General features: G+C 35.2%; 1 protein-coding gene across 1 annotated transcript in view; it reads right to left on the bottom strand.

Annotated features, from left to right (window-relative positions):
- Positions 1–1,095: 1,095 nt before the first annotated feature.
- Positions 1,096–22,940, bottom strand: part of kif19 (kinesin family member 19) — a 66,868-nt gene continuing 45,023 nt past the window's right edge. The window contains exons 5-20 of the mRNA XM_055175895.2: positions 22,164–22,300; positions 16,741–16,866; positions 16,133–16,327; positions 13,713–13,859; positions 13,496–13,618; positions 12,933–13,089; positions 11,420–11,594; positions 11,131–11,329; positions 10,747–11,017; positions 9,375–9,496; positions 8,175–8,338; positions 7,829–7,928; positions 7,070–7,181; positions 2,681–3,066; positions 2,360–2,519; positions 1,096–2,267 (exon numbers count right to left, since the gene is read on the bottom strand). Of these exons, the coding sequence (XP_055031870.1) occupies positions 2,134–2,267; positions 2,360–2,519; positions 2,681–3,066; positions 7,070–7,181; positions 7,829–7,928; positions 8,175–8,338; positions 9,375–9,496; positions 10,747–11,017; positions 11,131–11,329; positions 11,420–11,594; positions 12,933–13,089; positions 13,496–13,618; positions 13,713–13,859; positions 16,133–16,327; positions 16,741–16,866; positions 22,164–22,300 (2,708 nt within the window). The 3' untranslated portion in view covers positions 1,096–2,133. The remainder of the gene's footprint in view (positions 2,268–2,359; positions 2,520–2,680; positions 3,067–7,069; positions 7,182–7,828; positions 7,929–8,174; positions 8,339–9,374; positions 9,497–10,746; positions 11,018–11,130; positions 11,330–11,419; positions 11,595–12,932; positions 13,090–13,495; positions 13,619–13,712; positions 13,860–16,132; positions 16,328–16,740; positions 16,867–22,163; positions 22,301–22,940) is intronic.

Here is a 22,940-nt window from a genome sequence, read left to right as displayed (position 1 = left end):
TGTATTATACCAAATACACAAAATAACATTGTTTTTAGCAATGAAATAGGCGCCCTTTAAAATTAAAATACTACATGAATTTAAAATTATTGTGCTGCGCTGCCACAAAGCGGTACTGTTCATTATTTGTCCCAATTTCGCAATAAACTAATTCAAAAGATTTCTGTCTGAAATAATTATAAATTCTCAAATGAGCATCATGCTGTTATTTTGGAGGAATTGGCAGATTGTTATATGTAGATTTAAAGCCCCTAAGGTTTTTCAAAAATTATTCTCAAGCCCTGAAGTGCAACGTAAAAAAAAGAAATACTTTTTTTGAAAGAGTAAATAAATTGAAAGAGAAAAAATATTAAAAAAAGAAAAAAATGATATTGAAGAGACATTTTTTTTAGGATCTTAGGGATGAAGAACTTGAGCATTTTTAATCTTCCTTTTTTACGTTGCGCTTCATGGCTTCCGTAATTTCAAACTAATTTAAGGGGTAAAAATGGTTAGGGTTTGAGTTAAGGGTAATTTGGGTAAAATGAGTAAATAATGACAGAATTTTAATTTTTGTGTGAACTATCCCTTTAATACCAGGCCCCTAAGGTGACATTGGAGTAAAAAAATCGAAAGTTTAGTTTCATGTGCTCACGTAAAAATTTTGCGTGCTCACGCGAAACCTTTATGAGCAGATAGTTTCGCGTGCGCACATGAACCTTTTGCTTTCACGTGCGCACGCGATAGTTTTACGTGCGCATGTGAAACTAAACTTTATTACATTTATTCTCCATGTCCCCTTAGGGGGTCCGTACTTTAAAATGTGACCCTGTGTGCTTGTAAAAACCCTGCTAAAATCATTGTTTTGTGATTTACTGTTGTCTACATAATATAGTACATAATGTATAGAAAGTTGTGTGAAAAATAACCTTGATATCTTTTATATTGACGAGTAAGGTCATTGAAATTAATGAGAAATCAGTGATTAAAATCAAACTTTAATTCTCCTAATCTCAAAATTAGATCATGAAACTTTAGCCTGGATTTCACAGACAGCATCTCATATGTTATGGTCAAATGTACAATGCTGATCAGAAAAAAAAATACACAAGGTGATCACTTTGCCGATCAAATTTATTTTGGTTACAAAAAAGGTAAAAAATTAAGAGTAGAAAAAGTGTCTATGCATGTATAATTATGAAAAAAATACAGAAACTTTGAACATTTTTAAGTACATTTAAGTGAAGGCAGCAGTATTTTTTTTCTTTTAGATTTAAAAACAATCCATTGAGGGTCTCGACTACATTAAACATGCCACCTCATCTGGTACTAAAAACTAACACAAACCCATAAGGATTTTTAAGGAAAACGCCGAAACCCAAATAACAGTGAAGGCAAAATAACATCGATTCTTCCCAGTAAACACAAAATGACATCAGAAATGGAGCATTGTGCATCATCAGAAACACATTCGCAGAAGACAGAAATATGATTTATGAGTAATACGACAGTACATTCATTGATGCCAGGCCTGAGGGAGCAATGCATTCACAGTATACAGTAGCTGTGAAATATATATTGTTCCCTATGGAAGGTGACGGGTGTGACTCCAATTACATAAACAAACATCTCTGTTTTACTTCAAAAGAAACAACAACATTCTTACGAATTGTTTAATCGTTTTCATAAGCTTACGTCCAGATATAAATAATTAACCAAAAGGCATTTTGAGGCAGGACTTATCCCCTGTCGATTTAGCTCTGGAATTTTTTGCATATCATTAAGGGAATATAGTTTTAACATAAAGCAAGGCTGCTGAATTCATGGCAATCTTTGCCAATTACAATGGCCAATAAATAAAAAATAAGCTGACATCGCAAGTCAGAAAAAAGCTACAAGCATTTAAGCAAAATCTCTAAGGATATAAGCTGGTCATACGACACGGTACGGGTCCTCTTTTTCAATCTGGTTTACTTGTGATCAGCACAAGGTACAGATTTCAAAGTCAAAAAGTTTTAACTAATGGTACAGCTCCTCCATTCGGATCAAAGAAAGAAACCTTCCACTTGGTCTCAATAAAATAATTTTTAAGGGGATCCATCGTGCTAGTGCTTGGTCAGGACAAAAAGTCTATGCAGAAAAGCCTGAATGCCATCAGTGCTTGCGGGTACGCTGTGCACCTGTCCCAGTGGTGGTGACGTACAGCAGAGGCTGAAGTTGCCTGGTTTGGGGTCCACGTTTAAGGAGATGGGAGGGCAAGTTGGTGGAAGTAACATCCGCTGTTGATCCTGTAGAGTTTAAACAAAAGCAGGACACTGATCACCAAAGTTGTTTATAGGAACATACCTCGGATAAGAACTTAAACTGCTTGAATTCGGACCTGTTTGGTGGATGTTGTGGGAGGGTCGACCTTTTGTAAGTTGAGCTCTGTGTTGGGGACGCAGGAGGGGGGCCGGTGGTTGACCGTTGATGTGTAGATGGGGATCAGATGTGCTGTCCAGGGGTCGAAATCGTTGGTTGGTGATCTTCGCCTGAGACAACTGGACGGTTGAGAAAATTGAAAGTTTGTTTTGATATTGTATATAAAAATGTAAATCACAAAAAAAATTCAGATGGGTATTCACAGATAAAAAATGTATATGTGTATTTCATTCCAAAGACATTTTATTTTACTTTTTTTATCTTTAATTTCAAAACTCACTGCTTGTCCTGTAACCTCAAATGATCGAGATCTCCTCTTGCGCCTGCGACCCTCGAAGTCCTGCTCCCGCGGGGCGGCGTTCTTTACGGCTTGACGGTTCCGCGGCCGCGTCCACGTGCTGTTGGGGGCGTGGCCGTCACCCGTGCTGCTGGACAGGTTGTCATCAGAGGTGGCATGACGCAGCTCTGGGCTGGGCTGTCTCCCGCGTCGCAGCGGTGGGCCTTTAGGGGGCGCATCGCTCAGAGACAGATTACTCTTGTGCTTTTTGGGGTCCAGGGGAGAGGGCGGTGGGGGTAATCGGAGGGCATCTAATTCCAGGACCTTCGAGCGGCGTCGGGCAGCCTTGACCGCAATGTTCTGCACACCCCTCAGAATCTGCTGTCTCTCTGGTGAGATTTAAAAGGTATACCCGGGTTATAAACACATGTATGGTTTAATAGATTAACAATGGGATTGGCAATATGGACGTGAAAAGAACTGTACAATGTCATAGTTTTATTTAAAAAATGCTATTTTCTTTTTTATCACTATACTAAGGTGACCAGATTTTTTAAATGAAAACCGGGGACATTTTCTAGTTAAATGGTGAAAATATCATTAAAATCTCATTTGTTGTTATCTATAAATTAAAAAATGGGGACAAATTTTTTTTTTTAAGTTTTCTTTTTTATTGTTGTGGGTTCACTGCAAAAAATGAATTTCTTCTTACTTAATAGAATTTTTTCTTATTTTCAATACAAATATCTAAAAAATCTTAAAACAAGATGCATTTTCTTGATAAGCAAAATCCCCTAAGAAAAATCTAGCTTAAAGACAAAAAAAATAAATACATTTAAGTGAATTTGTGCTTAAAACATACAAAAATATTTTTCTTTAATTAAGTAGTGGTAGATTTTTTTTGCTTGTTTTAAGCACAAATTTGATATTTTGGTCTAAAAAATAGACTTATATTCTTAGGTCTTTTTGCCCATCAAGAAAATGCATCTTGACTTAAGATTTTTTTTGTATTTGTACTGAAAACAAGAGAAAAATACTAATAAGAAAGTCATTTTTGCATTGTTTCTAATTCAATTAATTGAACAATTTCTGTAGCCTAAAAATCTATTTTCTCCCGTTTTTTACACAAGAGACATACCTCATCAAAAATGACTTCTGGTACTACTTCAGCTGATTTCATAACATTGTAAACGTGAAGAACAGAAGGAATAATGCAAAATGTACACATATTTAGCCTACCCAAAACAAATGCTCCGTAACATACTGTGATCAGTTCACTTCATTGGTTTATTATTTTAATTTAACATGAGTAGTTAGTACCTTAAACCCCCACAACTTTAACTGTTTTCATATCTTATGATAACTTGAGTGATGATAATGATGCTTTCTCATGTGTCTCGTTGTAAATTCTACATCGCTAAATCAGTGGGGTGCGCAAGTAATCAGTAGCTTGCGGCCCCCTCTGCTGGTGAAAATAATCATTACATGATTGCTCCAGTATGGTACTACAAACGCTATGTTGATCGGGTTTATCAGTGTAATTGCTGGTTGTTTTGGGCATGCTGTAAAACGGGGACATTTCCGGGGACAGCTTCAGTCGGGGACAGAACACCAAAAAACGGGACTGTCCCCGGAAAACGGGGACGTCTGGTCACCTTACACTATACATAACATCATTCTTATATATATAATGCTACAGTGAGGTAAACGTGATAAATAAGTCTTCAATAAGTAAATTATAAAATTATGTGAAGCATAAGATGAGATTTATAAATGCATACAGACAGCAGGTGGCGGCATTTAGTCCGCATTTCATTAAAAATACAACGTTAGGTGTTCTATTCAGTCTTTTCACAGAAAGTAACATAAATGGACACTCCATTTTAAAAAAATATACTCATTTTCCAGCTCCCCTAAAGTTAAAATTTGGAATCCATCCAGCCGATCCCCGGGTCGGGCGCTAGCACTTTTAGCATAGCTTAGCACAATCCATCGAATCTAATTAGACCATTAGCATCGTGCTAAAAAATAACCAAAGAGTTTCGATATTTTTCCTTTTTAAAACTTGAATATTCTGTAGTAACATCGTGTACTAAGACTGACAGAAAATTTAAAGTTGCGATTTTCTAAGCAGATATGACTAGGAACTATACTCTTATTCTGGCGTAATAATCAAGGACTTTGCTGCTGTAACATGGCTGCAGCAGGCGTAGTGATATTACGGACTGCCCGAAAATAGTCCTCTGCTATTTAGAGTTACTAAGGGGACTATTTTTGGCTGCTGCGTAATATTATTGCGCCTCCTGCAGCCATGTTAAGGCAGCAAAGTCCTTGATTATTATGCCAGTCATGTTTTAACTAAAAAAATCCGAACTCTTTGGTTATTTTTTACCGCAATGCTAATGGTCTAATCAGATTCAATAGATTACGCTAAGCTATGCTAAAAGTGGTAGCGCCAGACCCGGAGATCAGCTGAATGGATTCCAAAATTTTAAAAATCTAATGTTTAACTCTAGGGGAGCTGGAAAATTAGCATACTTTCAAAAAAAGTGGAATGTCCCTTTAAGAATAATACAGAAAACATACTAATGAAAGAAAATCTAAATAAAAGTGTTCTGAGAGGTAAGAATGTTTGAGTAAGAATTAAAAAAATCTCACATGAAATACCATATTATTTACTATAGTAAACTGTAGTAATATTTCCATATTTTTTGAAATAATTAAAATATTTTTGTGTCTTTCTATAAATTCATTTTAGTACTTGAAGGTAAATATAAAGTATTACATTTATACAAGTCTTTATAGTCTGGGAACCTTTTAAAGGATAACATTGCAAATAGTCACGTTTTCAATACAGATCACATTTAGTATTGCAAATGTTCATATTATGAAAAAGCAAATTATACCTACAGTATACGTTTTATTATTGTATCCTACAGTATGTATTTTATATCATTTTGGGTTTTTGCTTTTGTCTCTCCCATCTTATTACATCATTATAGACAGTTTCAGCAGTAACAACATAAACAAGCCGATGTCGCGGTCCGCGCGCAACTTCCGGTAAACTCCGCTAATAATAAATAACAACAAAGTACTTTAAACGTAGTTTATTCATATAACAAGCAAAAAAACAAAACATAGATTACCTTGGAAACCAAAATATTTGTTATTTTCGATGAGGAATTTGTTCAAGAGATCAGTTTAGCAACTAGTCAGACCATTAAAAAAACAAAACCGGAAGTAAAGTTCGGATCCAGACGTGTATCACGTGCGTCCGATGAAACCATCTATATAATATAATATATTATTACACGGCTCTCTGGAATGCTCGGTTCTGATTGGTCAGTTGAGACATTTGCAGGTTCGTTCTTTTCAAATAATAACCGCTCCAAAGTAATAATGCATAGCCGGTACTACTTGTATGTTTAAAATCCCTCCGCGCCAACAAAGATTACTGTTTGGCGCCATCTTGTGACAAACACTGGACAACCACAATTAAGAATGGAAAATAAATTTTAACATGTACGGAAAAAACAAAACATTTAAACAGTGTATAGAAGAACGAAAAACGACAAGACACAGAGACTGAACTTGACAAAATAGAGCACAGCTACGAAGCCAACACACAAAAAAATACAGAATGGGCATTAAAACTTCTCAAAGACTGGCTAAAAGAGAAAAAAATGGAGACAGACAAGTATGAAGCAGAGGAATAAGGTATTACGATCATTTTATGCATCTGTGAAAAGTTTTGCGGAAGGATAAAAATGTTAATATAAAACAAATATGCCAATAAAATGTTTCAAATTCATATTCATGTCCAGTTTTTTTCGCAAGTAGCCTGATCACACTGTCGGGGCTTATTTCCCGATAACTACCGGCTGCCTCTACATTATCCCTTACTTATTAAATTATTCTAATATCTGACCTAGTCTCTAAAGTCATTTTGTGCTTCTTACATGTAAATGCTGTTAAAATACTGTATAACCTCAATATCTTTAATGTTGAAAGTCATGCCAAAGATTGAAATCAATATGAAATCAAACATTGAATGATGCTCCTAATCTCATCAATATGAGACTTTAGCCTGGATTTCACAGACAGGATCACAAATGTATTAACTATAAAGCTACTTGCAATAATGTTAAATCATGAAACACACTATATAAATAACAAGCAGTAAAATAAGCTTAAACAATTTCATAGTCTGTAACAAATATACTTCTGCCTAGTTATGCCTGTTTAGTTATGAATATTTTATTTGGTTGAAAATGTGAGAGGGGATGCCTTTAAATAGTGTTGGGGTGAAAAGTGGAAAAATTGAGAATCCATGTTAAAGAGAGCTTTGTAATAAATATGAAAGGTTATATGCCATTGATGATGAACTCTTACCTTTGGGTGTCAGTGGTGCGTCACTGCTGTCAGGTGAAGAATCCAGATGACTGCTCATACTGTGACTGAGATGACTGTATCTCAATGTATCATCCAGGACAGATGGTAACAGCTGTAGAGATACAGTACAGACAGAGGGGGCATTAGACATAGAAGTACTTACATCACTTGGTCAAAGACAATGCATGAAAATGTATTAAACAGTAGCCAAATTTGTTCTCTTTCACATGACATTTACATTTATGCTTTTGATGGATGCGTTTATCCAAAGCGACTTGCATTCAAGGTAAACATTTTATTAATGGGTGTTCAATCACATAAACGTCACACACCTGTGTATGAGGAGAACAGGACACGAAAGTCCAAGTATCGACAAATGAAAAAAGAGAGGTCCCGCACACTATCCACTTGCAAAAATAGAAGGGTTTATTGCTTTAATGCAAGGTTTCGATCTCTCGATCTTCTTCAGGCATCAAACATATATTGATGTATATGAAGACATATGTTTGATGCCTGAAGAAGATCGAGAGATCGAAGCGTTGCAACAAAGCAATAAACCCTTCTATTTTTGCAAGTGGATAGTGTGCGGGACCTCTCTTTTTTCATTAATGGGTGTTCCCCATAAAAAATTACTGGATTGTTTCAACCCATGGCTGGGTCAAATATGGACAACCAAACCACTGGGTTTGATTAAATTGTAATGGCAATAGTTTTTTAAATAATAAGAAGAAAAAACTAAAACAAATTTCAGAATCTCACCTCTCTGTTGCCCAAGCCATTGATGTGAATTGGTGGTGGAGTCATAACTTCAGAGCTCTTCATCTGTTTGTGACTGCTCTTAAATACTCGATTACTGTCCCTGTATTAAACAGATAAAATTAAAAACATCAATATATTTTTTTTCTTTTTTTCCACCAATATTTTTTTCATTTTTTCCCTAAGTTAGGTGTTTTTCAAATACTTTTTTAAAAGTCCACTGTCAATATGCAAGACAGATGGAAAAGCTAAAATAATTTTGGAATATTAAATACAAAAAGATGAATATTTGGCATCATACTTCACAAATAGAGAGAGAGAAAGCGAGAAATAGAGAGAGACATCTTACCCATCAGACTCTGGGAGTATTGGAGGGAGCGTGTGTCTCCTCACTTTGGTTCGACCTTGTCTGTTATCTGAGCCCAAAGTGCGAACGCTCTCCTGATCTGAATCCATCTCCTGTAGAGGATCACGACCTCTGCTGGGGAGAGTGATTTTGGGCAGGGAACCCTCCTAAACAGACATATGTCAGATAATGTGTGAACATGTTCACGACCACAGGGGATAAATGTACTGTTAATCGTTTCATTCATTTAGATAAAACAGCATTTCCTATTATCACACATGTACTATGTACAATTACTATGGGTGTAAAATACCCCACAAATCATTTATTTTAGCATGTCCAAAATGCCCCTATTTGGGCGAGAGTCCTTTCTGTTAAAAAATAGATCTGATTCATGTGAATGCAGTTTGAGGCAATAGTATCCTAAGCTACATTAGAGCTACAGTGTGCAAACAAACACATTTTGTTTTTGAGTACAAGTAACCAGTCAGTCAGTGGCCGTGGGGGCGGGGCTTAAACAGTGTGTCGTCACATTAACAAAAGACATTTAAAACAGCAAGTAATGAGACTGCTTTGTTTTTTTTTTCATTGTAGGGTGGTTGTGTTCACACACTGCCAACACACATTTATGTCCAAACACCTTGTAAAAGTGGATTTTGCATGATATGTGCCCTTTAATGGGAATAAAGAGGTTTTGGCCATCAAAGATGATTGAATTTTCAAATGTGAGCTTTGTACAATAAAATGCAAATTTTGCTAAAATAATGCACACTAATGCAGAATCTAGAATTGTGCATTTAGAAAATAAAGTCAGGATAAAATACAATTTGACTCTAAGCAAAAATTTTTGATATAACAAGATAAAAGACAATGGGAGGCTTAATATGGGGCTACTCTGGTGACAAAAGTCCCGCCTTCCAGTTAAAAGAACCAATCATCAATCAATAAAGACTCTATAGGGATTCTCTACAAAAACTAAACCTATAAAAGGTATTTATTAAGTGCAATTTGAGCTTAAGAAACAAATGTTTTGGTACAGCTAATGTAAGGGTTAATTGTTAGTCTAGATTTAAGAGATATCTGTCTTTCCCCATTAAAGTAGATATGCCTTTAGACTGAAATAACTGCCTGGAGGCTTTGCAAACATGGCCGCCTAGGACTTTGCTTTAAAATCCTCTGGGAAGCTGTTTTTTTTTAAAGTACCTTGAGGGTACGAATGGTGAATTTATCCAAGGCCACGACTCTGTCCAAGTTCTTCTCATCCATTTCCTTCATATACATCTCATAAAGCTCTTGAAGGTGTGGAGGGACCAAGAGACTGTGATCTACAACAACATCAAAATATATCACCTTCACAAAGCTTCTTATAACCTGAAAACAAATATGTACGCTAAATGTTAATAGGGCTGTTAAAAGATTAATTGTGGTTATCGCATACAAAATAAAGGTTTGTGTTTGTATAATATATTTGTGTGTAATTATTATGTATAACGTATATGAATACACATATATGTGTATACATTTAAGAAAAAATTTCTTAATGCATTTTTTTAATATATATAATGAAATCTATCAAATCTATCAAAAACGAATTAATATTTAGTGCTGTCAAAAGATTAAATGGGAATAATCGCATACAAAATAAAAGTTTGTGCATAATATATTTGTGTATTTATTGTGTGTAACTATTATGTATATATAAATATACACATGCATGTATAAACTTAAGAAAAATTTTATGCATATATTATATATACTTTTTTGTTAAGATCAATCGTTTGACAACCATAATATATATGAAGAGTTTCTTTGTAAAACGAGATAACTCGGCGCCCATAAAACAAAATAATAACATAATGATAGATATGTTTTGACAAAATCAGAGTTATCTCATTAATAATTTAGTATAATTTATATAATATAATTTAGTATAATTTATTTATTTATTTATTATGGTCGTTAAAAGATTAATCTTAACAAAAAAATGGTAAACAAAATATATTTGTGTGTAATTATTATGCATATATAAACACACACATACATGTATAAGTTTAAGAATAAGAAAAATGTATTTTTATATATTTATTTATATACTGTATAAAATAAAATAAAATATATCAAAATCGAAATAAACAAACAAACAAACAAATACCGGTACATATACATGTAAATGTTTCTTAAATACATACATGCACGTGCGTGTGAATTTATACAAAATAATTACACAAACATATATTATGAAAAAACAAACTTTATTTTGTATCAGATTAATCAAAATTAATCTTTTGACAGCCCTAAGTTGGAACACAACTACTCATTCCCTTGTGTTTTTTATTTATTACTTTATTATGTATTTTGGAAAATTTACTTGAGATAAAATAATAACAATTAGGAATTGTGTGATGCTAAGTGTGAATTATAACTCGAATTGATAAAAGTGAATCTATTTTTGTTTCTGATTATTGAATCGGTTGCCCATTACAAAAAATATTTGTTAAAATTCATGCAACAGTTAGGTCTGATTCATCTCCGGTTGAGATTCGTACATCATTTCTGATTCAAATGAATGACTCACCATCAATGAACTGCCGTTGTTGTTGGATGATCTCGTGGCAAAGGTTCCTGTGCTGTTCGAATCTCTGAACTACCACGTTCTTCTGTCGGATCACGTTGTCCTTGAGCAAAGCGCTGGACTGCATCTCTGCGTTCTCGATCTCCAGCTCATGGACCTTACAAAGAAGGCACAGCACCTCTCTCTGTTCCTCTGAGCTCACCCGGCGAGGAAGAAGTTCCTCCAGACGCCGAGCTTTCTCCCTCAGCTCAACCAGACGCTGCTCCATACCAGCCTGAGAAGATAAGAGGGCTATGATGTCAATACATCTAAACCTTTATTATTATTAGTGCTTTACTTTTCTGGGAAGTACTGCAACTCCCTCTAGTGGCTATTGACAGGCATTACCTTCTGTTTTTGTATTTTCTTCTGCTCGGCCATGAGAGTAACCAGGTTTTCTCTGGCAATGGCCACCTCTTGTGTCTCTGAGCTGTCCGGCAAAGATTCAGGTGAGTCCGAGTCTTTCTCGCTTTCGTCTTTATTGAAACTCTCCTTCCTCCTCTCTCCCTGCCACTTCTTTCTTCTCCTAAAGCGTTCCTGCTCCCAGCTGGACACAGACAGAAAATATATGTACTATACCGTAAGTATTACATGAAATGAGGCTTGGGTTTATGTGTGTGTGTGAATAAAGACTCACTCTGCTATTGTTAGCAGATGTTTGGATGTGTCTATCTGGATCTCCATGTTGCTGTTGTCCAGCTCCATAAGTCGCTTTCTGATGTCCATCTGCTGTCTGAACGCATCGATCAGTTGTTCACGCAGTTGGTCCATCTCAGCTCGACTCTTTTGAGATGAATGAGCCTGCACCTCCGCTGAAGGAAAGCAGAAATCAGTATTGCTAAGCCACACATTTTCCTATCTGTGGTGGGAGATTACATCACTTAAGTATATTTATTAAAGGGGGGGTGGGTTAATGCTATTTCATGCATTCTGACTTATTAACACAGTTTAAGAGTTGTAACCCTCAAGCTAAACTTACGCCTCCTTTATCCTACAAGTTTGTGAAAGTTTTTTTTTTTGAACGGGGTATCCGTTATGGCTGATTGACCCCATATTCCTTTTATGGGCCCTTCCACCCGGAAAATCACGCGTGCACGTCAGAGTGAGAACGCGCATTAACGTTGCTCTGTGGAGTAGAAGTCACCGGTATCACTGCACAGCACACGACAACTTTGTTTTATCAAGATGGTTCGACAAAAAAGTGTGTTTTTGGATGTAAAGAGAAGAAAAACGTATTTAGCTTTCCCTTTCTTAAGACAACGGTGAGTGCAGTTCATTTTTCCCAGACAGCAACGTAATTTATATTTGTTCCCTGGCTGTATTTCGGAGAGAGGATTTTTTTATGAACAATGCTCAGTTTAACGCCGGATTTGCCACTTGTTTACAACTGATGGAGCGGTCCCAACCCTGTTTAGGAGTCGCAACCACAGGCGTAAGTAAATCGAAATCTCACATGTTTTCTTTGCAGTCGGCGCGTACGTGCATGTAATGTAAACAACACGAAAAATGGGCAAATGCAGAAAAACACATCAAGATTTACGTTGCATTTTTATTATTAAAATAGCGATAAACAAACAAGGATTTATTACCAGATAGAGACGTCCTGTTGTAATCGTTGCTGCTGTTGTTCCTGTTGATCAATTACTAACTCAGTATCTGATCCTGATCATATGTGTAAGGCTGTATCGGACTGTAAGCCAGTTATATTAAAAAAAAAAAGGTTTTATTAAAGTTTGATTTGCATCGATGTCACAGCTGTTAAATTAGTATTCAAAGGCTGCACATACTCATAACTCTTTAGCTCTGCCAACCGTACGCCTTCAAGTGTTTGTCTTTTTCCATAAAAAAACGGAATGGCTGTTCTGTCTTTTAATAATCTGACTACACGAAAGGACATATGAAGGATGAAATACTACTCTATAGGTAACAAAGATTAACATTAGACTGGCAAAAACGGTGTGTGTTACATGTATGTGAGCTTTAACATTGTGGTTTGCAAATGGCAACATGCACATGATATTTGAAAGATGGCTTTTGTAGTTTTAACCTCTAGGAATAAATAAGCGATTTTTAATGAATAACAATCTATTAGGGAAATAACAGAAAGTTATCTCGATATGGAATAGCATTATAAAAAAGTAGGATTTTACCTTGCACATGTCGGATGTCTGTTCTGTCTGGGTTCTGCTTGCTGCTGGATTGATCCGCAATCTTTTTCTTTAGTCGCTGAATCTCGCTACGGAGGTCCGAGATAATGCTGGTGTACTGAGCGATGTGATAAGACACGTTCAACAGGTTTCTTTTAACCTGGACAGACAGAGACAGATTTATAGCACCGAAAGATGGCACACAACAGGTTTCCTAACTTTACACTAAAGAGTTATGCTAACAGTTATGCTTGACGTACAATACATTTCTGGCCTCTTTTGTACGTGATTTATGACAGATAAATAATACTATATCTATTATAAATACATGATTGCATAGAAAAAGGCTTTTTATTATCCCCAAGTTCTTGAAGTCTCACCCTGGTATCCTTTATAGTAATAAAGGAATTTCTACTGTATCTAGGATGGGATTTCATTGGCTATTTAGTCAAAGCCATCTTTATTAAATATGTTTTTATAGTTATTTTTTATAGAAAACTAATTTCAGACATTCAAGCATAAGCCTTTAGATTACAGCAGTGTGAGTTTGTGTGCACTGAACTAACCCGTGTGCGGATGCTTTTGGCACGGTCGGCGTAGGTCAGGGTGTTTCGTGAGTCTTCGAAGGCAAGAGAGGCGGGGCTTATGTGGGCAATCATCACCGTCCTACTGTTTCCTCCCAGAGAATCCTAAAGACACCACATTTGCAATTGTGAGGAATTAAAGACTGTGTCAAATAATTCAACGTTTAAGTATAAATGTCACAAATCTGTCTGGTGGTACCTTAAGCAATCGAGTAAGTTTACTGTCTCTATAGTTGACGTATTTGTTGCCGTTTTTTTCACTCAAGGCATTAATGCAGTTCCCCAGAGCGAGCAGAGATCTGTTGATGTGGGCGCCCTCTTTTAACCGCTGACCTCTGTTCTGTGTCTGAAAGACAAGGGGAAGTAGTTATAATTTTATCAGATTACAACCAATACAAGTGGTTAGTTCATTGTGCATTAACTAAAAGTTAACTTTTATTTTATTTAAGAAATGTATTAGTAAATGCTGAAATTAACTGGAACTAAATTAAATAAGTTTAAATGCTGTAAAAGTATTGTCCATTGTTAGTTCATGTTCAACCCAGTCTCACGGCAAGTCGTGTTATAGTGATGAGAATTTTGGTTGGTTTGTTCGTGTTTGATGACGCGAATTTCCGCTGTTTTTCGTGTCTCTGGAGACGAGTGTCTTTTTCGTCCTTGCCAGCGCGAGTTTCTGTCGGTGGCTGTTCGTGTCTGTGGCACGACTTTCTTTATCGTGTCATTTTATATTTTGTTTTCTCATCGTTGTTTTCTATTTTTTGACCATTGTCGCTTGGGGTTTGGGTTAGAATCACTTTCTGCGACTTCCTAACCCCAACCCCAGCTCTAACCCCAACTCCAGGCGAGAATAGTTTTAAAAGTGGACGAAAAACATGTAGAAACCAATGCAAAAAATAACATCCTAACGCAAACCCCGGATCTAACCCTAACCCCAAGCGACAATGATTCAAAAATAGGAAAACAACGATGAGAAAACAAAATATAAAATGACACGATAAAGAAAGTCGTGCCACAGACACGAACAGCCATTGATAGAAATTCGTGATGGGAAGGACGAAAAAGACACTCGCCTCCAGAGACACGAAAAACAGCGGAAACCCGTGCCATCAAACACGAACAAACCAATCAAAATTTTTCGCTACTACAACACGACTTCCCGTGAGACTGTGTTGTCATGTTAGCTAACAGTGGCGGCTCATGACGGCTCATCCGAGGGGCGCATATTCAAAATATGTGTGTTGCTTGTGTTTTCAAAATATGTGTTTGTTGTGTCATGTGAACCATGTGCATCACGTGTTTTGTCAAAATAAGTGCCTGCTGCACAAGCGTCAAAACTGTTTATAATAAAAGAGACACTCACGTTCACAAAATACACGCAAGACACTTCCTTAACAGTAAACTCTGATTACGCATGAGATTATGTGAGTATCTGGCAAACGCGAGCGTGCGTCTCTTTTATCATCAACCCTTTAGACGTGTCTGCAGCAGGCACTTATTTTGACAAGACACGTGATGCACATAGGATCACTCAACGAGCAGAACACATCTTTTGAATTAGGAACCACACACATGACGGGCTACACACATGTTGTGACGAATTCGCATCGAGCGCCTTTGATAAAAGAAGTCACCGGCCGCCACTGTTAGCTAATGCATTATCTAATGTTAAAAGGATAGTTCACCTAAAAATTTAAATTCTGTCATCATCATTACCGTCAACTACGTGCTTACCATCATTTATCAAAATATCTTCTTTATCATTTATCACAATACTTTCATATTATTTGTTTCCTACTATGGAAGTCAATGGTTACGTACTAACCATCATTTATCAACATATTTTCTTTTGTGTTTATCAAAATAAAAAACTCAGTTTTAGAACAACATAAATTATTGATTCTGTAAATGATGACAGAATTTTCATTTTGGGTGAACTATCCCTTTGACAAACACAACCTTACTGTAAAGTGTTATAAACGTATCTATTAAAGACAAGAGTTAGACCTCCAGCAGGTGGAGCTCTTGCTCATCTCATTTGCTGAAGAGCTGTACAACAGGCTTGTCTTTCCCATCAATAGAGGACAAATAAGCACTCTTGTTTCTGAGCAACAATAACCCCATAAGCAGAAACAACTTGATCTGCTGCTTTTGTGTCACATGCATGTTTAAACCCATGATGGGGTGTCTGAGTAGTTAACATTTTTTTTGCAGTTTCCATGGTGAATATATGGTTGTCTCATGCTTTAATGGGAAATGGTGTTTTATATTATTCATGATTTATTTGAATGACAAAAACCTAATTTGACTTGTGACAATGACAATGGTTTAAAAAACGATCTACATCCAACAATACTTTTTTCAATTTAAAAGTCATTTTTCTCATGTTTACGAGTCATACTTAAATTACCCTTGAATTGTTTTTTTGTCACTTACTGATTTATGATTTCGAATATATTTCAAGCAGACTGTGCCAGCTTTCATTTAAGCAGGAAGATTGATAGCTTTAATATCAATGATTGTCAAATGCATGGACAGATCTCCTGCTGCACGTTTATTTGAGTATCCAAATGATAAATAGACCTGAAATTGATGATCTCAAGTACAAATTCACACACACACCTGTGAAGCACGCTCAGACCCCGCCAGATCGATCATGAAGAGCCGTCCAAACCGCACCTCCTGCAAAATGTCTCGACATCGGCTCTGTTGCCGCACGGCCACCTGCAGTACGGCGTGAGAGCGAGACGACGTCTGATTTGCTGCAGTCGGTTCTTGAGTTCTCTGCTTGTTTCCTTTCATTAACAACTCCATTATCTGAGAAAATGAAAAAACTCAACATGGAGCTTTATAGATTTCGGTCAGAAAAAAAAGCCCTGTCCCAAGTAAAAGACCTCCTTACTACGACCCCTAAACCTACGCCTAATGAAAACACGTTATTTCCACTTTTCAAACATTTTCATTATTTTTATTGAAAATAAACACCTTTTCAATGTGATATGTGATAGGAAAAGGAAAAGAGCAAGGTTGGCAAAAAGCGGATTCGAACTAGCGACATTGCGTCAAAAGCTTTTGATGTCAATACGTCTTTTTAAAACTTTTTTGGTCTGACAACATTGGTAGGCAGAGCATAGTGTTCGCCAACAAAAATGCTATTTGCACTTACTGTAAATATTATTTTAAACTTTCCCCTAGGTATTTTAGACGGGATTCAATAATGTATAACTAACCTCTCGTGCATTGATAGTAGAGACCTCTGTTATTCCAGCGACCTGTATCTCTCCCTTTGAATCCTCTCTAAGATCCAAGAATCCAGAAGATGGATTCAGTAAGTCTCTTATCATCTCATTGTAGATCTGTAAAACAAAAATTACATACAAAATTAAGTAAAGTAAAAGACTATGATTAATGCTTGAGGTTGGACATTTATACATTTCAAAAGTTTAGAAATGCTTGACTAAAATCTTTTCATTTGAAGGTGTATGCCTAAATGTTTGAAATTACTTATGTCAACAAAAAAATGTATGTGCAAACATTGTAATTTCTTTTATTAGAAAACAATATCTTTATCCAAAAAATATATATTTTCTTTAATGGTCGACTTGGACTACATAATAACCTATTGGCAAACAATATCAGAGTACTGTAATACTTTGAGATTAGTGAGAAAATGCGTTTCATGGTTTTTAAATATGGTAAGTATGAATTAAAACTATTTTAATCTTAAGTTAATTAGTCTACCCATTAAAATGAATTATCATTTTTTTATTTAATTAATAACTCAAGACAAAATCATAATTGACTCTAGTTTGGGGGGGCAGTGCCCCTCCTTCTCCTCCCCAAACTCCACCTATGAATAAAAGCCCATTAAAAGGAATATTCCATTTTCTTAAAAGAAAAATCCAGATAATTTACTCACCACAATGTCATCCAAAATGTTGATGTCTTTCTTTGTTCAGTCGAGAAGAAATTACGTTTTTTGAGGAAAACATTGCAGGATTTTTCTCATTTTAATGGACTTTAAAAAAAACGAGAAGTTGTGCTTTAAAAGTGGATATTTTTTATTTTTCTTGTCAAAAATGACAATCGTTTTGCTAGATAAGACCCTTATGCCTAGTTTGGGATTGTTTATAGTCCTTTGAAACTCCATTGAAAAAAACTGTTAAGTGTTGAGTTAAGAATTAAATGTTGGTGTCTATTAAAGTCCATTAAAATGAGAAAAATCCTGCAATGTTTTCCTCGAAAGGCATAGTTTCTTTTCGACTGAACAAAGAAAGACATCAACATTTTGGATGACATTGTGGTGAGTAAATTATCTGGATTTTTCTTTTAAGAAAATGGAATATTCCTTTAAAGATGACATTTTTTTATCTCATGGTGGGATCTTAAAAAGCTGCTTGATAAAACGACAAGAGGGGGACAAGGGGTGACTTCTTCGAAGATGCTAAAATATATGATAGTTTTGATTTAATAAATTTTTTAATCACATAATTCCCAATTTCTCAAAAAGTTACGTTTGTGTTATTCCATGGATTTGATGAGTTATACTATTAGTGTTTTTAATAACTTAATTAATTATTATTTGAATTAATCAACACCCTTTTTACAACTGCCAATCAATCCAAATAAAAAAATCAACAATGATACTGAATTTATTTACTTTTCCCATATTTCTAGTGAAGAGCTGAATGTGAGCCTTGAGGATTTAACGTTTCAAAATATTTCAATAAGCTTCATTCAACCCCGTTTAGAACAAGGCCACATCCTGAACTCCATCTGTGGTCACCTCAAAAGCTCTCAAAGTAAATCCAAGCGTAACATTTCATCACTGTCAGTGAGGTCACTGTGATGTACAGTAAGCAAGTGATAATTTTAGGGTGATGAATGGAGGCCATTGACGGAGGACGGCGAGAAGACCTGCTATAGATACATATGACGGAAAGAGAAAAACAAAACAGGATGAACTGGGAGGTCTAAACTTAAAACCACCGAGGTTGAGAATGAAAAGGCTTTCTCTCCGTCCATGCATTTGGACAGTCCAATGTAAACAGGTCTTTTTTAATGTGAAGGTGTAAGACAAGCATTGGACAGAAGGGCATTGTGCTATTTACTGCACGCTGTGTTTCCGTGTGTGGACGGAGTGGCTTACTCATACAGCCCTGTAACCTAAACAAGTCGAAGTGTTTGAATGTGTGATGCATAGACATACTGTGTGCCACTGACTGCATAGTAAAATGTATATGGCATAGTACCTTAGTATTCAGTACTCATAATGCATATTCCAGTATAAGTACCCAAAATGCATATGATTGGATTGAAAATGCAAAATGAATGCATTTACTGTATAACATGATAATAGTATGTGAGTCGTTGAATTAAGCATGCTACTAATATTCTAACCTAAAATATAGTATGGATAATATTTAAAGCATTTATTGGTTACACTTCACTGTAAGGTTGTATTGGTAAATGCATTAGCTAACAAGAACTAACAATGGGCAATATAGCATTTATAAATCTTGTTAATCTTTGTTTACTTGAGGGGGTGTTAATAAGACTGACATGACACCTTCATAACCATGACATGACACGTGTCCTGAAGAAGATTTTATGCTTATTTATGACAACTGTCATTAAGTGTCATTTGTACAATTATGTCATTTTTAATGCAAAGTTGACATTGTTTGAATTGTCTATGGTATGACAACTTGACATAAACAAATACATCATAACAATACCACATAAACCTGTTATAAACATGAATAATTATCATACTTAAGAAACTACCTACTGTGGTTTTATGGGTTAACAATAAACTGTCATTTAAATGTCAATAAGTGTTAATACTATGTCAAATTATTTCTTAATACCTTAACAAAATGCAACGGACACAACTAAATATTATACTTAACTTTATGTATGTGCACAATACATAAAAAACTGACAACTTACATAACTTCTCACACAGAGGATTCTGACATTTTTTGAAAAACTAACGAAACATTTAATCAATTTAATTTAATGTAATTAACTTTGCAGCGATATAGAGCCAACGCTGTATGACTTAACCCATTATTGTACTGTTTTCATTTAATTTTAGGTGAATCTATCTCCAAATGCAATAAAATATAATTTGATCAATTTTAATTATTATTAGTATTATTATTGAATTATTGATTTTATTTTTAAACACATGCAGGAAATTAAAAAAAACATTATGAACTGAAGAATATTCATGATGTGTTATAAAACTATCTGACAGAGTATTAACACTTAATGACATTTTAATGACAAATTTAATTAGTATCACTGGTAAAAAGTGGTCAGTTATTTTGTCTTGGTAATGTCAAGTTGTCATGACAAGTTATGGTGTATAGGTAATGTCAAGATGTCATCACAAAGATATCTCAAACAATGTCATCTTTGTATTAAAAATGACATAATTGAATGAATGACACTTAAAGGATTAGTCCATTTTCTTAAAAGAAAAATCCAGATAATTTACTCACCACCATGTCATCCAAAATGTTGATGTCTTTCTTTGTTCAGTCCAGAAGAAATTATGTTTTTTGAGGAAAACATTGATTTTTCTCATTTTAATGGACTTTAATAGAGCCCAACATTTAATACTTAACTCAACACGTAACAGTTTTTTTCAACGGAGTTTCAAAGGACTATAAACGATCCCAAACGAGGCATAAGGGTCTTATCTAGCAAAATAAAAAATATGCTCTTTTAAACCACAACTTTTTATCTAGGTCCTGTCCAGCGCAACCTAACGTAAATGCGTAGTGACGTAGGGAGGTCACGTGTTACATATATAAAACGCACATTTGCGGACCATTTTAAACAACAAACTGCCACAAAGACATTAATTAGTATCAGTTGACATACAACAACGTCGGAACGGTCCTCTTTCTCAACACATGTAAAAACTGGGGCGGAGTTTCGCGTTCGTCCTCTGTGACCTCTTGACATGATGACGTATTGCGCGGGGTCACGCTAGCGCATCACGACCGGATCTAGACAAGAAGTTGTGGTTTAAAAGTGTATATTTGTCATTTTTATTGTCAAAAATGACAATCGTTTCGCTAGATAAGACCCTTATGCCTCGTTTGGGATCATTTATAGTCCTTTGAAACTTCGTTGAAAAAAATTGTTAAGTGTTAAGTATTAAATGTTGGGCTCTATTAAAGTCCATTAAAATTAGAAAAATCCTGTAATGTTTTCCTCAAAAAACATAATTTCTTCTCGACTGAACAAAGAAAGACATCAACATTTTGGATGACATGGTGGTGAGTAAATTATCTGGATTTTTCTTTTAAGAAAATGGACTAATCCTTTAATGACAGTTGTCATAAACGTGCATAAAATCTCCTTCATGTTCATAGCACATGTCATGTCATGATTATGAATGTGTCACGACAGTTTATGAACACCCCTTCAAGTAAAGTGATATTATATTATTTATATAATAATATTTATATAATAAATATTGTTGATAATATACAATACGTGATAATATACAATACATACAACAGTATGATATTAGGCCATTAAAATGATTAGTGAACCAAAATATTGTGTCTTAATGTGTTTGTCTCAAGAGGAAAAACATACAAGATAACTTTATACCAGTGATAACTTTAACTACTTAAACTTAGTAACATGATGCTGAAGTTTTTTTGTTGGTTGTCAGGTTGTTACTATGTGGTTGCTAAGGTGATCTACAGTAAGTGGTTGCTCACTTGTTGCTGTGTGCTTTATCACAGGCTTTTATGCATTTTTAGTCGAAGAAAAGGTAAAAAGTTTATACAATTTCATTTGATTATAATCTATTTATAAGGCCAGCAAAATTTGCAATAATACTATTTACTGTATATACTATATATTTAATAATTTCCCAGTTTTTCTGTGGCTTGTTTTTCTTGATCTTTCTTGCAAAGCTGCTTTGAAGCAATGAAACAATGTAAAAAAGTGCTACAGAAATAAAACTGCATCACCTCCCAATACGACCTCCATAGGTCAAATGTACTGTACCAGCTGAAAAAAATATTTTATTTTTGATTGTCTTTTAAATGAGAGAGAGAGAGAGAGAGAGGGAGAAAGAGAGAGAGAACAAAGCTATTTCTTTTATAACATCCTTGCTCATATCATACTGTCAATCAAAGTCTGTAGTCTGTTCAATAGCTTTTCTGGTGCTTGACAGTGTTTTTCTTCACCTTCACAATAGTTTCTTTTCTTACAGAGAAGGAGAAGAAAATTGAAGCAATATACGAGGACACGGTGTTTAAACATCTATTCTGGAGAAATCCAATTAACTCCTCTTTCCCTTTTAAACGTATTCAACTGTGAAAGTGTCCCAACCACGTTTTACATAACAAGCAATTTATCCTAACCCTATCATCAATAAAAACCTTTCTCCTATCAATACATCTCTAAGATACTCAGATAGTCACTAGGCGGACAAATCTCCCTCATCCTTTCTTGTAAAAGACAAGGCTGATAACCAGATGTGCTTTTGGTCGCTCCTCGTGGGTGTTTATTATCTTATCACATTTCCATTTATTTTACGACATGCATTTATTTAGGCATGTATTAAACTCCAGGTGAAATATGATGATCCAATTTAACACCCCAGTGAAAATCTCACCTCCAGGTAGGACATTGAAACGCTGTACCGCATGTCATCGCTGGTTTCTTCGATAGCCTTGAATAGGTCGTTTAAAGTGCGAACGTAGATACCGGGTTCTCTGTCGGTTCCCAACATTGTGTATGTCTTCCCACAACCTACAAACACACAGAGCCATAATTTACCATTATTTCTTGCTTGATACACTAGGAAAAGCATAATAATAAAAGAAAAAGCAAGATTCTCTTATATAATGTACAAATAAGTGATTTAGCACAGAGGTTTTACAAATGGTTCCGGGGACCCCCAAGAAGCCTCCAGGAGATTCAAGGGGGCCCTCCAAATTTTTCAGAGAAAAAAGCCCCCCAAAAATTGTACAATGCAATTAATTCATAGGCGTTTATCTCTCATTTCTTGCTACATACCTTTCAGAATTATTAATATTTTAGTGTGTTTTTCTTATTACATTCCCCTTTATCTCTTTTATTGGGGTTTATAAGGCAGGATTTCTTGTAAGCTGCTATGAAACAAGATTTATTGTCAAAGTTGCTGCAGTAAAAATACATTTGAATTGAACATGTATCTCTTTGTGTTTATGCATCCAGTAGTGTAGCCAATTAAATATTTGTTACATATAAAAATATATAAATTGCTAAATACATTTTAAGTAGGGGGTCCCTCACAAAACGTATTATATCATATCATATTGAGAGGCATTATAAAGTTTGAAAAACCCAGCATTAGCATATCTTCATGAGGAAGAGGCACAGATGTGAGATGAGTCACAGTAAGTGAAAC

This window comes from Misgurnus anguillicaudatus, chromosome 4, assembly GCF_027580225.2.
Source record: "Misgurnus anguillicaudatus chromosome 4, ASM2758022v2, whole genome shotgun sequence".
Lineage (NCBI taxonomy): Eukaryota > Metazoa > Chordata > Actinopteri > Cypriniformes > Cobitidae > Misgurnus > Misgurnus anguillicaudatus.
Note: the sequence above shows the minus strand (reverse complement) of the source record. Positions and strands in the feature narration are given on the sequence as shown.